This window comes from Marmota marmota, unplaced genomic scaffold (genome assembly GCF_001458135.2).
Source record: "Marmota marmota marmota unplaced genomic scaffold, marMar, whole genome shotgun sequence".
NCBI lineage: Eukaryota > Metazoa > Chordata > Mammalia > Rodentia > Sciuridae > Marmota > Marmota marmota.
The window spans coordinates 6,866,598-6,880,023 of NW_026000102.1; the positions used below are offsets into that span (position 1 = coordinate 6,866,598).

At 66.5% G+C, this 13,426-nt stretch overlaps 1 protein-coding gene across 5 annotated transcripts in view; it reads right to left on the reverse strand.

The window, feature by feature from the left end:
- Positions 1 to 635: 635 nt before the first annotated feature.
- The window catches only part of Arhgef16 (Rho guanine nucleotide exchange factor 16), a 20,745-nt gene continuing 7,954 nt past the window's right edge, over positions 636 to 13,426 (reverse strand). For 4 of the 5 annotated variants that reach the window (XM_048783770.1, XM_048783771.1, XM_048783768.1 and 1 more), the window contains 14 exons: positions 11,215 to 11,260; positions 10,112 to 10,281; positions 8,744 to 8,800; positions 8,230 to 8,390; positions 6,098 to 6,250; positions 5,891 to 6,020; positions 5,243 to 5,317; positions 4,894 to 4,986; positions 3,214 to 3,365; positions 2,741 to 2,929; positions 2,375 to 2,503; positions 2,209 to 2,282; positions 1,559 to 1,660; positions 636 to 1,196 (listed from right to left, as the gene is read on the reverse strand). In XM_048783770.1, coding sequence (XP_048639727.1) covers positions 1,057 to 1,196; positions 1,559 to 1,660; positions 2,209 to 2,282; positions 2,375 to 2,503; positions 2,741 to 2,929; positions 3,214 to 3,365; positions 4,894 to 4,986; positions 5,243 to 5,317; positions 5,891 to 6,020; positions 6,098 to 6,250; positions 8,230 to 8,390; positions 8,744 to 8,800; positions 10,112 to 10,281; positions 11,215 to 11,260 — 1,671 coding nt within the window. In that variant the 3' untranslated portion in view covers positions 636 to 1,056. The remainder of the gene's footprint in view (positions 1,197 to 1,558; positions 1,661 to 2,208; positions 2,283 to 2,374; positions 2,504 to 2,740; positions 2,930 to 3,213; positions 3,366 to 4,893; positions 4,987 to 5,242; positions 5,318 to 5,890; positions 6,021 to 6,097; positions 6,251 to 8,229; positions 8,391 to 8,743; positions 8,801 to 10,111; positions 10,282 to 11,214; positions 11,261 to 13,426) is intronic. The other variant, XM_015501484.2, reaches the window with a different exon arrangement.

Here is a 13,426-nt window from a genome sequence, read left to right on the forward strand (position 1 = left end):
CACAGGCTGTGCCCACCCCTCCTGGGCTGCCCCGGGGCCTGAAGGACCTGCACGTGGCTCCATCACTGTTGCTGGTTCGTACCCAGAGAAGATGCACCCGACCTTCATGTGGGTGGGCCTCTGCAGGTGCAGGGTCAGGGCAGACTCCCAGCGTGTGCTGGGGCCCCCACCCCACAGCAGCAGCACCCAGGTCCACAAAGGCAAGGGCGTCAGCACAGGATGCAGGAGGGCCAGCGCGGGCTTCCCACAGAGCTGGACCGTCCTCCCACCTGGCCAGCCCGGGTCGGCTCTGGGGCCTCTCCTACCTCTGTCCCAGAGGGCTCCCAGAGGGCTGGGGGATGCGTGAGGAAGGGGCTGCCTTCACTGCAGGACCCCAGAGGGGATCCCTTGGAATCCGGGTGCTCACACCACCCCCCAGTGGCCAGGATGGGCCCTGCAAGGCCCTGTTGTCAACACCCCCTGGACCCTCGCCACAGGCCTTGCCCAGGACACTCCAGCTGGTGGACAAGGGCCAGAGCCAAGGATGAGCACGGGGGACCTCACTCGGGGGCCAGCCCCAACCCACAGCACTTTCAGAATTTCACCAGGACAAACGTGACCTTCGCCTGGACTCGGATTCACTGCAGAAATCCAAGTTCTGAAGAAACACTTTATTGTCATCTTAAACCTCAAAGTCACAGTATTCCTGCTGGCCCTTAGGTCTCCTCCTGCTGGCAGCCGCCTCTCAGGACAGGGCCCCTCAGCACTCAGGCCTTCCTGACTCACCAGGGACAGGAGGGGCGTGGGCAGGTAGTGGCCCTCAGTCATCTCTATCACTGAGCCTGGGCGTGGCTGCCCAGCGGGTGCCCGGCAGGTGGGTGGCAGGTGGCCAGGGGCTGGGGGCGTGATGCTGCCCCCAGGCTCTTCCTTGGAGGGTGGGATCCTCAGGCAGGGTCTCAGCCGGGAGCATGTGGGGCCTTGAAGTGTCCCACCAGGCTCTCTGGAGCCAGGGCCATGTTCTGGCTGGGACTAGAAGCCACAGCTGGCTCTGGGCCACAGGGGGCTGCAGGGGGCTGCCTACACGTCGGTCTCCACCCGCAGCCGCTCCATCCTGCGCACGTTGTCCTCCACGGCCACACGGCTGGTGATGCAGCGGGCAAAGTCCTCAGGGAACCAGCCCGTCTCTCCATCCCGCAGCCTCTCTCCAAAGAGCCACCCTGACAGAGAGAGTGGGCACTGAGAGGCGGGCCGTGGGCACTCCCCGAGCCTGGGCAGTGCTGGGCACTGACCACCCCCAGGCCGCCCATTAAGAGGGACGTCAGGGCTGTGCTTGTCCCACTCTGTAGGCACACTCGGGCCCAGCTGAGTAGGGACCCCTAGGAGAGCAGAGCCTCTCCCCACCTAGGGCACAGAGTGTTCAAGAGCTTGCTTTTGATCCTGTGACTTAGGGACGAACAGTCCTCCCGTTGACGAGATGCTCGAGGGAGGAGGCAGCAGGCCCTGAGCAGGCCCTGAGCACACGTCATCCTGCCACCCAGCCTGCTCCACGCCCGCCTGGCCCCCGCCCACCCGTGCTCACCGGCTTCCTCCTCCATGACCAGGACCACATCTGCCTGCTGCAGTGTGATTTCGTCCGCCTCCTTCGCAAAGTAGGCCTTGGTGACCTCCACCTGGGGCAGCTCTGGTGGAGAGGGGCATTGGCCATCAGAAGTCCAGGCGAGGCGCAGCCAGGAGCTCTGTGCAGCCTGAGGCAGCAGGGTCCCTCCACCCCGCCGACTGCCTCCACAGACCCCGTCTACAGAGCACAGGGGGTCCCAGCACACGGACAGGGCAGTGTCCCTCAGGCCACAGGGGGTCCCAGCACACGGACAGGGCAGTGTCCCTCAGGCCAACACAGGCCCTCCAGAGGCTGCAGAACAGGACCCTGCCTTCAAGGTGAAAGCACCCAGCATGGGCAGAAGGCCCTCCTTCCCCTCGGGGACAGGGCAGGGCCAGAGCTGGGTGCTGCCTGCCGTGTGGCCTGTGCTCCCAGCTATGGGGCAGGCCAAGGCCTCTGAAGGGGCGAAGCGAAGACAGCGGGCCCGTGCGCTCAGGTACGCGCACACGCACGTGCACATGCAGACCGGCCTGGGCACGCGGCCGGGGCGGGTGTGGTGTGCACCCCGGGCTGGACAGGGCCTCTCCTGTGGGCCGCTCCCTCCCTGGGGCCGCGTCTGCAGGCCTCCTCACCTCCTTTGTTGGTCAGGCCCTGCCACTGTTTCTCCTTGTAGCTAAGCGCTGTGATCCACCGGGCCCGGTCACTCCTGGGGGCCACAGAGCAAGAGTGAGGCCCTGCTTCCTCCCTTCCGGGGGATGCCGTGAGCCCCCAGGTGGCGCCAGCACCCCTGCGGCTGACCTGCCCCACTGTCCCCAGCTCCAGCCTCCGGCCATCCACCTCACTGCTCCACGGCAGGGTGCTCCTGCCTCAGGGCCTTCGCACAGCCATGCCCCCGACTGAGCACTCCCTGCTCCTCTCCTGGGGTCACTGTGTCAAAAGTGAGGCCTCCTCACCAACCCCACCCACACCCCACCCTGCCTGCTTTACCCTCATACACTCCTCCTCCTGGCCACTGGACAGTTCAGTCCTCTATCTGCTGAGGTGCCCTCTGGGGAACACAAGCACCGCGTGGCGGGCTGTGAGTTTGTCCAGGGTTCTGCACCCGTGGCAACGCCTACAGGTGTGGACCTTAGGCCGCCCCTCCCCAGGAAGCCCCAGTCTTACGCGGAGTCCGAGGACAGCAGGATCTGCTCCTGGCGGCCCTCACTGTTGCGCAGCAGGGTCACCTGGAAGGGGTGCGGCACGGAGGAGCTGCGATTGCCACCCCCCGGCAGAGAGGCCTCCGAGGGCTCCAGCTTCCTGACCTGGATGTGGTCCATCTGGGCATAATCCTGGACCACGTAGCTGTCCTCGCTGTGGGACACGGGCAGTCAGGGCTGCCCTGCAACAGCTGGGCTGGGCTCCCACGGACACTCCTGGGGGCTCCCTCCCTCCCTTGAGCCGAGAGGCCGCAGCCTTGGAGCCCTGCCCGGGGCAGCCACCCAGGCTGGAGGAGCCAAGGGCCACCCCACCTCGCGTGCCGCAGTGCTGAGCCTCGAGCCTGGGGGCTCGGCTGCCCCCGTCCTTCCTGGCCCCCCCTCTTCTTGGTCCTCTCACCCCTGCCGTTCCCGACACCCAAGGCTCATGGCCAGGCCCACCTCTTCTTCTTGGTGACCACCAGGACGTCGCTGAACAGGAACAGGTAGCACGTTGGCCGGCTGGCGAGCTTCCTGAAAAGCCCCGTTTCCTCCACCAGGAACAGCTCCCCGCGCTTCAGCAGCCAGCGGGAGGCGGAGATCAGGGGGAGGGACTAGGGACAGACAGGACAGAGGACAGATGAACAAGGCCCCTGGGGGGACCGACGGGTAGTGTGGCATGGGGGGCAATCCGGCTGTCCAGCTGGCTGCCCCGTGGAGGCTGGGCAGGCTGGGGCGAGAGGTCCCTGGGCCTCGGATAAGTGCTGCCCAGTTGACCAACAGGTGCTGCGCTGGGCCCTGGGCTCTGACCCTGCCCACAGCCCAGGACGGCCCCATGCCACCTCCAGTCATGCCCATTGGGCACTGGCTCAATGTTCAGCCTGCACTGGGGACAGAGACCAGTCCCAGGGAGGGCGCACACCACCTCATCCGGGAGGGGCAAAGCTGATGGCATTTACACAGACGCTGGGCCCCTGGAACGAGGCCTGGTCGGGGGCCAGCTTGGGATGGCCACATGCTAGTATCTGGTGCTGACCTTGACTCAGCAACAGAGCTCCCTCCCACCCTGGGGCCAAGTTGGTGGAGAGGGATGGGGACCAAAGGACCCAAATAAGAGGGGGCAGGAAGATGGGGTTCTGCTGGGCTGGGAGCCCTGCTCCTGGGCTGGCTCCCACCCCCTATCCAAATGTTCTCCCCCTGGACACCCAAAGAAGTGCCAGCGACTCCCACCTCTGGGCCTTGGCCATGCGTCCCCTACCTGGACCAACCTGCCCTCCCCAACCCAGGCCCAGGGCAGTGCTGGCTTCAAGACCAGGCTGGGGTAGAGCCCCACTCGGGGTCAGCCAGGCCTGGGACCAGGACCTGGCTGAGGCTGGGTGTGCCGTGGCCCAAACGTGACGGGATCAGGAGCTGAGCACATGAAGGGCAGCGTCACCGGACGCCTCCTCCACAGAGTCCACCCCAACCACCCCAGGAGCCTGCTGCCCTGGTCAGCACCTCTGAGGCTCCACCGCATGGTCCTGACCTGGGGGGCCTGTGACTTATCACCCAAACTAGGGCACCTCTGAAAGGACAAAGGGGTGCCAAGTGGACAGAACACCAGGACCAGAGGCCCACACAGGTCCACTCTGGGAGGTGGCTGCTGAGCCTGGGCAATACAGGGGTGAGGCCAGCTGTGGGTGCTCAGGGGTGGTCTGTGGAGGCCTGGATCTGAGTCCTGCCTCCTGGGGAGGCTGTCCAGGCCCGGGATGGTGATATCTGCCCCCTCCCCAGAATGCAAGCCCCATGGGAAACAGGTCTGGGCTGGCCTCTGGCCACTCCTGCCCCTTTGTCCTCAGTGTGTCCAGCAGGGAGCCCTGGCCCAGGAACAGCCATAGGCCAGGCCTGTTGCCCACTGCCTAGGTCAGTTCCCTGAGGGCTGGGCCTGCCCTCTGCCCACTCGGCCTCCGAGGAGTGCTGCGAGCTGAGGGGTGGTAACAAGCTCCCACAGGGAAACTGCCCCAGGGACAGGGACGGGCACAGGCCCCCAAGGCTTCTCTCCAGCTCAGGCCCCACAGGTTGGACCCCTGACCCCAGGCGGACAGCAGCAGGGAGAGGGGCCTGGGGTGCACAGGGGTCTGAGGCATCTGGGGCAGCCCCTACCTTGACCTTGCTGAAGTCCAGCTGCGTGTGCAGCGTGTACATCTGCTCCGTGCGCTGCATGGTGTGGGCCCCCTCGTTGCACTGCCTCACCAGCTGCAGGCGAGGCCGGCGGTCAGCAGGTGGAGCCAGCCTGCCCTCCACGCCTGGCTCTGCGGCTCTCGAGGCCCGCCCTCCCCTTCTGGTGGCGCTGGGTGGGCCTGGTTCATCTTGGGGTCTCACTGACTGGGCAAGTCCCCTGGCCCCAGGCCTCAGTGTCTCCACAGTACTGTGAAGAGCTCGGGACGGAGGACCCCCACCCCCCCACGCTGCCCCAGGGTCTGTGCCACCAGGTGGGGCCCTGACCCCTCACCTTGCTGATGGCCTTCAGTGCCCGGCTGGCGGCTTTGTATCTTTCAGGGTGGCCTTGGGTCTTGAGGCACAGCGTCTGAGGAAGACACCAGATGCTAGGGCCCTTCTGGGGGTCTGCAAGAAGGGAGGGCTCCCCTATTCCAGAGCCTGGGTGGGCTGCAGGGAGGTCGAGGGCTCCCCAGGGTCCCTACCGAGGTACGCAGCCCCCAGGTGAGCTCAGGCCCTGGGGCTCAGCAAACCAGGCTGATGGGACGGGAGTGGAACCTCACACCACCCCTTCCCACCCGAGGCCCTCTCCCCCTGGCCTGGGGAGCAGCCCCCGGAGGCCCTGTTTTACACGTCCAGGGGCCCAAGAGTCTGAGGTGCCACGCCTCAGTGAGGACACCTCAGAGCACTCCGTGTGCAGCCGCTGAGGCTCAGCTGGGTCCTCGTGCAGCAGGTGGCACATGTGTGCTCTCTGGGTGGTGGCGATCAGGGTGCCGACCGCAGGTGACCCTGATGGTTCCCACCACCTGGTAACCGCCGTCATAACTGACCCATTCATGCAGACCACCAAGTGTGGAGGAGGGGTGTTGGGTGGGTTCCCACGGGCCAGGGGACGGCTGTGCCCAGGCCATCTCCCCGCCAGCTGGCCTGGCTGCATACTCACGTCCGTCAGGAGTGGCAGCCGGGTCACCCTCTGCATGGGGAGGATGAGGAAGGAGATCATGGGCAGGCCCCCGCACGCAGGCTTCTTCTCGATCTCCCGCAGGACCTCGCGGAAGGAGCTGTTGCGGCTTCTGCAACAGAGGACACAGCTGTCCCTCCAGGGGCCGGCAGGAGCCTGGCGGTCTGTACAGATGGGGCGGCCACTCACGTCAGCCTCTGCAGGGTGCGCTGCTGGTAGACCTCGTTGGAGCAGTAGGCGACGTAGGGGTGGAAGTGCCGCTCGGCGTGCTCCTCCAGGATGTCACTGATGTCCTCCACACACACCTGTGCCTGATGTCGCTGCTCCAGGGCCTCGAAGAACCTTCAGAGGGAGGCAGGGCGAAGGGCCCCGTGAACACACGTAACACGGACGAGCACAGGCACACAGAGGTGCACACACACGCATGCTGCTCAGCAGGCCGGATCCCAAGCCTGACGGGCCGAGGAGCCCAGGACACACCAGCTCCTCACAGGCCTCCCTGGGGCGCTCCCTGAGCACTGCAGCCCTGGGCCTGCCCCTGGGGATAAGTGACAGACACAGCGCCCAGGCCCCTGAGCACACAGAGGGGCTGCACCTGGAGCCTGGAGGGACAAGGCAGGCCACTCCCCCCAGGGACAGGTCCTACATCAGGGCAGCTCCGCCAGCCAACCTCCCCAACTTGGCTGGAGGCCGCTTGGGGGTGTGTGCCTCAGGCTTCCGAAACGGTCCACCTTCATGGACACCATGTTCTGAGTGGGCAGCCCAGGGCAGAGCAGGGGGCACACCTGGGCTCTTGAAAGATTCCTTGGAAGTGACCACCAGCCCCTGACCTCCTCCATGAGGCAGACCCTGGCCCAGGGTAATGAAGCTGAGCTAATCTGCTGTCAGTAGGCCCCTGTCCCACCCTGGGTTCGGCTGGACCTGTGATGGCTGCCTGGTGTGTGGGGCCTTCACGGTGCCAGAGCCCGAGCCCTGTCCACCACTCCATGCCCTGGCCAAGGAGGTGGGCTGTGCTGTCCCCACCAGACCTCTGTTCATCTGAGAAGCCCCCTCCTGGCTTGAATGTGGCCAGCCAGACCCTCCACTCACACAGGGACCTCACTTCCCATGAGCAGGAACCCTCAGGAGGCCTTGCCCAGGGAGGCCGGGCAGACAGGACAGTGGGTCAGGAGCAGATGGCCCCAGGTGAGCGGATGGTGACCCTGAGGAGCCCTGCTGCCTGGGTGAGGCGGGCCAGTCAGCTGGGATGCTTCAGCGAGGTCTGGGAGATACGGCCATCAGACACTGACCCCAAATAGTGCTGAATTCCAGGGGAGGCTACTGTGAGTGGCCGGGGGAGGTGGCCAGGGAGTTCCATCCCAGGAATGGCCAGTCCAAAGCCCTTCAGAGGCCAGAAGTAAACAGGATGCTGCCTCACACAGAGAGGGCTGCCCTGGGGGACAGGAGTCTGCGTGGGGGTGGGGGTCAGCTGCCACCCAGAGAGCCTCCCTCCCCCTCTGTCGAGTTGGGGTTGGAGGTTCCCACAGCAGTCACGGACGCTCTACAGGAAGTCCCTGTCTCCAGGGACAGGCCAGTTCCCTGCTCTCTGACCCCCTGAAACTTCTTGTGGGGGAGGGTGGCCCCAGGCAGCAGGCTCTGCGTGGGGCTCGGGAAGTCCAGGCTGGCTCTGACTTGAAGGAGCCAGCAGCCATTTCCAAGGGCCCAGCTGGAACCACACAACCCGAGGGCTCACCTGACCACCCACCCACCAGGTCAACCAGCCTGAGGGCAGAGAGTGGGAGGAGGCCCAGGGTCTCCTGGGGCACAGGGCTGGGCCGGCCTCTGAGGGGTTCCATGTAGTTACACACACACCCCCTCATGGACCTGAGCCTGCACAGCTGGCCCTCCCTGCCCAGGCCTTGCAACCAGAGCCCAGCCTGGCCACCAGACACTCCTGGACAGAACCCGACCTGGGGCTGCAACTCGAGGCTGCCGGAGGCCGGGCACCACGGGCACTGCTGCCTGTGGCGCGCAGACCTCTGGCACACGCTCTCGCGAGGCCTTCCGAGCCCAGCACGCATGGGAACTGGCACGGCGTGGGCCCAGGCTGTGCCCTAGGGGTGCCCCAGCTGGTGTGAGTCTAGGACTCCCAGCACCCTGCTGTCCCCGTGGTCAGCTCGCAGGGGCCTCACGGGCCCACGGGCTTCAGCTCTACCAGCCAGTGGCTGCTCAAACTGCCCCAGGGTCACAGGCCAGGTTTCAACCGCCTCACAGTGATGACGGCTAGGGCAAGGTGGCCTTCCCAGGGACCTGGGCGTGTGGGCGGCCGAGCGAGGTCTCACTTCTGGCTGGCGGCCAGCACGTCCAGGATGTTGGAGAAGAGGTGGTGGTGCTCGGTCTGGGTCATGGTCGCCCGCAGCTCCTTGGACTGCAGGAACTCGGCCACCAGGATGCCCAGGCTGTGCAGGTAGGAGAACTCGGACGTGAGGATCTCGAAGATGGCCTGTGGGGGGGGGTGGACGGTGAGCTGCCCGCCTGGAGGAGTGTGCCACTGAGGACGGGGGTGGAGGAGGGGCAGGTGGGGCGGGGCCCCTGGGTGACACGCTGGACAGGGCTGTCAGGACAGCCTTCCCAAGCTGCGAGGGACTTCCCCGGGTCTGCCTTCTGGTGCGGCCACTTGTGAGCTACGTGAAACAGGCCAGGGCTCCCATCCTCGTCCAAGCCCGAGGACCCATGAGCTGACCTGAGGGGCTGACCGTGCCTGGCCTGGAGGTGGCCCATGGGGGTGAACATCTCCGTGGCTCTCCCCAGGGAGTTGGGTGGCCCACAGGGGGTGGGCAGCACCCTCTGCCTTACCTCCTGCCTTTTGCGCTCCTCTGTGGACAGGCTGTCCAGCAGGCCCGACTCCACCACCTGGGGGGGCACAGCGTGGGGAGCAAGACTGCACCTCCTGGAGGCTGGAGCCAAAGTCCCCACTCTGTCCTTGCCCTGGACCACAGCCAGGGGAGAGTGGGCGCTGGGACGGTCACCCCACCGAAACACCCGCAGCCACCTGTGCCCAGCTCAGAGCCGAGCAAGCCCCTCACCCCCTCTTCCTTTCTGGACACCGTCCTGGGGCAGGCACAGCCCCTGAGAGAAACCGGGATCACCAGGGGGATGGCCAAACGGGCAGGCTTCTCCTAAGCACCTGAGCTGGGGAGAGGGGCAGAGCCCAGGGGAGGGGCCAGCCCCGCGAAGGCCGCGACACTGAGGTGGGGCCACAGGAGTGCTCCACCCTCAGGGCCACGGCTCCAGCTGCCTTGGCTGGAGTGTGGCTCCCTCAAGTCACGGCACACCCTGTCCCTACGAGCATGCCAGGACAGGTGGCCTGCCACACGGCCTGAGGTGCTGCCTCTCAGGACCAGGGCCGCCCTGATTGGACCCTCCTCCCTCGGGGCTGGGCAGAGGCCACCTCCTGCCCAGCCTGGTCTGGGTATCCGGCTGTGCTCCCACCCAGGGGGGGCCAAGCTCAACTCCCACCAGGCAGTAAACACGCACTTTGGGACCTTTCCGTCTGCGGGGGTGGGGAGGGCCCTGCCTTGCCCTCTGCTGGGCCCCCCAGGGGGTCCCATAGCAGGCGTGGAAGGTCCCCCAGACGGCAAACAGAGAGCCCACTGTTCTGAGGGGAAGGGAAGCCAGGCCCACCCCTCCCACTGCCACCACACCCATAGCCCTGGGGGACAAGGCTCATGAGCCTGTCCACAGCGGCCAGCTGTGCCCCCAGCACCCCTCATGCATCAAGACCACTTCCTGGGCCTGCTCTCCAATGAGCCCAGGGCCCCGCGGAGCAGGGACGTCGGATGTGGGAGGGGGTGGCCTGGCCTGCTCCCGGCCCTGGCTGCCCCGTCCCTAGCCACTTCCTTACTCAGCCCTGGAGGGCTCTCCCAGCAGGACGGGCCCCTGTACCCACAGTGCCCCACAGGTCAGCCTAAGCAGGATGCCCCCCTCACGCATGATGACAGAAGATAAGCTCACGTGTCCCCAAGTGCTTTCTTCCCCCAGTGACCACCCCCAAGGTGCCCTCATGGAAAGGACAGCTCAAGGCTCCAGAGACCCCAGGTGAGCCTGGCACAGCAGGGGACCTGCCCCACCTCCCTGTGAAGACCTGGCCGTCCTGGCTGGAGTGGGAAATGCCAGGGGACCTCCTGCAGCCACCCGGCTCGCCTCGGCCCGCCCTGGCCCTACCTCTGGGAGCTGGCTCCAGGTGATCTGGGCAGGCCGGTAACTCTTGACCACGATGGTGGTGTCCACCTTCTGGGTTCCCCCAGGGCTGGAGGGTTCATCCAGGAGATCATCGTCAGACTCGTGGGTGGTGTTCAGACCCCGCTCCCGGATCTCCTGGTAAAACCCGGGGTCTGGAGAGGGGAGCAGAGTTACCCCCATGCCTGGGGGCTCGGAGCAGGCCAAGCCCTCCCCTGGACCCCCCAGCTCCCCTGAGAGCATCAGGCAGTGCGGGCTCTCAAGACAGGCTTCCCTCTGGCCAGCTGGCTCCCATGCCTAGGGGGACGGCCCTGGAGGCAGGTGGCAGCCTGGTGTGGAATGTGGCACCTCTGGGCCAGGGGCCAGCTGACAAATCGGAGCTCTGCAGGGTCTGAGGGGCCTGGCCTGGGGGCAGGCTGGGCCTGGGGTGCTAGGTGCTGTTCCCAGCGCCTGTCTACACCGCATGCCCAACGGCCAGGCTGTTTCCCAGCTCAGGCTGCTGCCATCAACTCGCCCTGAGGCCCGGGCACTGCTGCTGCTCTCCTGGGGACAATCTTTCCCAAGGGGATCACACAGGAGGTCCGGGTCCTTACTCCCAGGCTATGGCCATCCACAAAGCTTCCAGGGTTGGGGGTGGAATTCCTGGGGGGCCACTGGGCCTTGGGACCTCTCAGCAGAGGCTGGGCCTGGGGCTCCGAGGCCCCTGTCTTTGCTGGGCCTCACTCTCTCAGCAGCGCAGGCAAAGCACCAGCCATCACCCCCCTCCTTAGCCCTGACACCCACCAGGCCGCCCTCAGACCTCACAGATCCCAGGCAGAGCACAGCGGGCAGTCTGTGCCTGGCAGGGCTGGTGCCCTCTGATTTGGCTGGGTGGGGTGCTTGGGTGAGTGTGGGGCAGTCTGTCCTGTCCTCAGGACTTTGTGGATCCATCAGGTGGCACAGTCACATCAGCCCTGGAACCTCCGTCCCTGGCCTGGTGCCCCCTCTGAGCCATCAAACCAGAGCCACCCGACCCGGCCCAGGAAAGCCCCAGTGAGTCTGGATCCAGCCGGTAGGGCCCAGCCCCCAGCGGCCTCGGGGCCTCTTACCATCCTTGAAGGAGCCCTTGTGCGCTCGTTTCCGACCCGGAGTCCTCTGGCAAGAGAGGGGACACACCAGTCAGCAGGGAAGGGGAGGGCGGGTCACAGGGACTCTGCTCTGGGGACCCAGAGACCCGGGCGAGACCTGCAAGGCCAAGCAACCAAGCCGAGGCCTGGACGGGCAGGTCCAGGAGGACTGCCTGGGGGAACGGCTGAGCTAGCCCCATGCTAGGGAAAGAGGGCGTGGAGAGCTGGGCGCCCGGGGGACGGAGGGGAGCCGAGGTGGGCAGGGCTGGCTGCCCTGGGGGATGGAGGGGAGCCGAGGTGGCAGGCTGGGCACCCCGGGGGACGGAGGGGAGCCGAGGTGGGCAGGCTGGGCACCCCGGGGGACGGAGGGGAGCCGAGGTGGGCAGGCTGGGCACCCGGGGGACGGAGGGGAGCCGAGGTGGGCAGGCTGGGCACCCGGGGAGGATGGAAGGGTGGGCAGGAGTAGGAGCCCGGGGTGACGGAGGGGAGCCGAGGTAGACAGGGGTGGCTGGCAGAGGGCAGAGCAGGGGCAGAGGGTGGGGTGGGACCTGGGGCTGTCTCAGGCCTTGGAGAAGAGGACCTGCTGTGGCAGGAAGAGCAGGACTGGAATTGGCCAGGACCCCAGGAACCAAAGGACGGATGGCAGAGGTGGCCGGGGGACAAGGCTCTTAGGGAGTGCCCGCCCAGCTGTCCCTCAGAGCCCACGCTTCTGCTGGGACACAGGGTTTCACAGGTGCACGGTTCCGGGGAAGCCAGCTGGTCTCTGGGTCCTCAGAAAGCCCCGTGCTGCAGGGCGTGGTGCTCCCGGCCTGCTCCTCCCGCACAGGCCTCCCCTGTCCCTCCTCCTGTCCCCCCAGGCCCTCTTAACTACTGTAGCCCTCCTGTGCTCCCACAGCCCCTACCAGCCCTGGGGGTCTCACTGAGCCCCCTCTGTCCTAGAAACTGTGCCGGGACAGGGACGGAGCTTGCTGTGCTCAGCTGGGAGCCCCAACAGTGGTGGGTCCTCAGGAAGTGGGTCTGGGGGCGGGCCACAGTGAGCAGATGAACAGGTCCCTGCAGGCGGGGCCTGGGGACAGCGTAGGGACATGTGGGGGACAGAGTGTAAGGGGCAGTGAGTGGGGGGGGGGCACAGAGTGTGGACCTGGGGACAGGGTGGGACGCACTGAGTGTGGCCTTGAGGACAATGGGGACACATGATGTGGGTCTGGGGACTGTGGGGGGGCACACAGTATGTCCCAGGAGCACCGACCGTGGCCAGAGCAACCCCTGCAGAGGTCCCGCAGGGTCTGGGGTCTGTCCATCTTGGAGGCACAGCAGGGGTGGCTGTGATGGAGGACAGTGGCTGGCTATGGGAGCACAAGGACCTGCCTCGGCCACCACAGGCCCACAGTGGAGGCTGGTGGCCCAGCCGTGCTGTGTACTGGTGGTGGCTGCTGCTCTGACCGGTGGTCTTGGCTTCTGGGGCTGCAGCCGGGGAGCAGATGCCCCTAAGCGCACGCAGCCTTCCCGCGGACACGGAGCCTACTCCTCGCGCCCACACGCTGCATGCTGCTCTCTGGAGCACGCCACAGAGGAGGGCCGTCCCCTCCACTGACACACGGGTGCCGAGGCCCAGGAACTTGCTCGAGGCCACCCAGCGGCAGAGCCCCACCCCAGGACATGCACGAAGGCCTGCCTGCCCCTGAGCCTGGGTCCGCTTCTGAACAAGTTGGAGCAAAGCACCGGCCCGGACAGACCCCTGTTCTGCACAGGGAAGAGCTCTGAGTCAGCCATCTCGAGGACGGAGAAGGCCCCTCCCGACCCCGCCCCGGGTGAGCAGACCAAGCAGACGGGCAGCGGGCTCGGGAGGCCCTCAGAGCCGGGTCAGGGCCAGGGCAGCTCGGCCAGAGCACGCGTCCTGTTCCGTGGCTGCCTGCAGCCGAGTCCTGGTCCTCCAGCCCCGGGGGAACAACGACACAAAGGGCAAGGGATATGGGTCCAGGAGCCCCTCAGGTCCCTCTGTCCCCCGGGGCCACAGTGACCTGAGCAGCCTGACCGCCCAGGGAAGTGTGTGCTGCTGGCCCAGGGCCACTGAGGCAGGCAGGGGTGGGGGAGCAGCAGCAGGGGTCAGGCTGCTTCCAGGCCACAGGCAGCTGGGCACCTGCCCACTGGCCCTCCTGAGGCCGTCGGGGCCCCAGGCGGCCTGCGTCAGGGT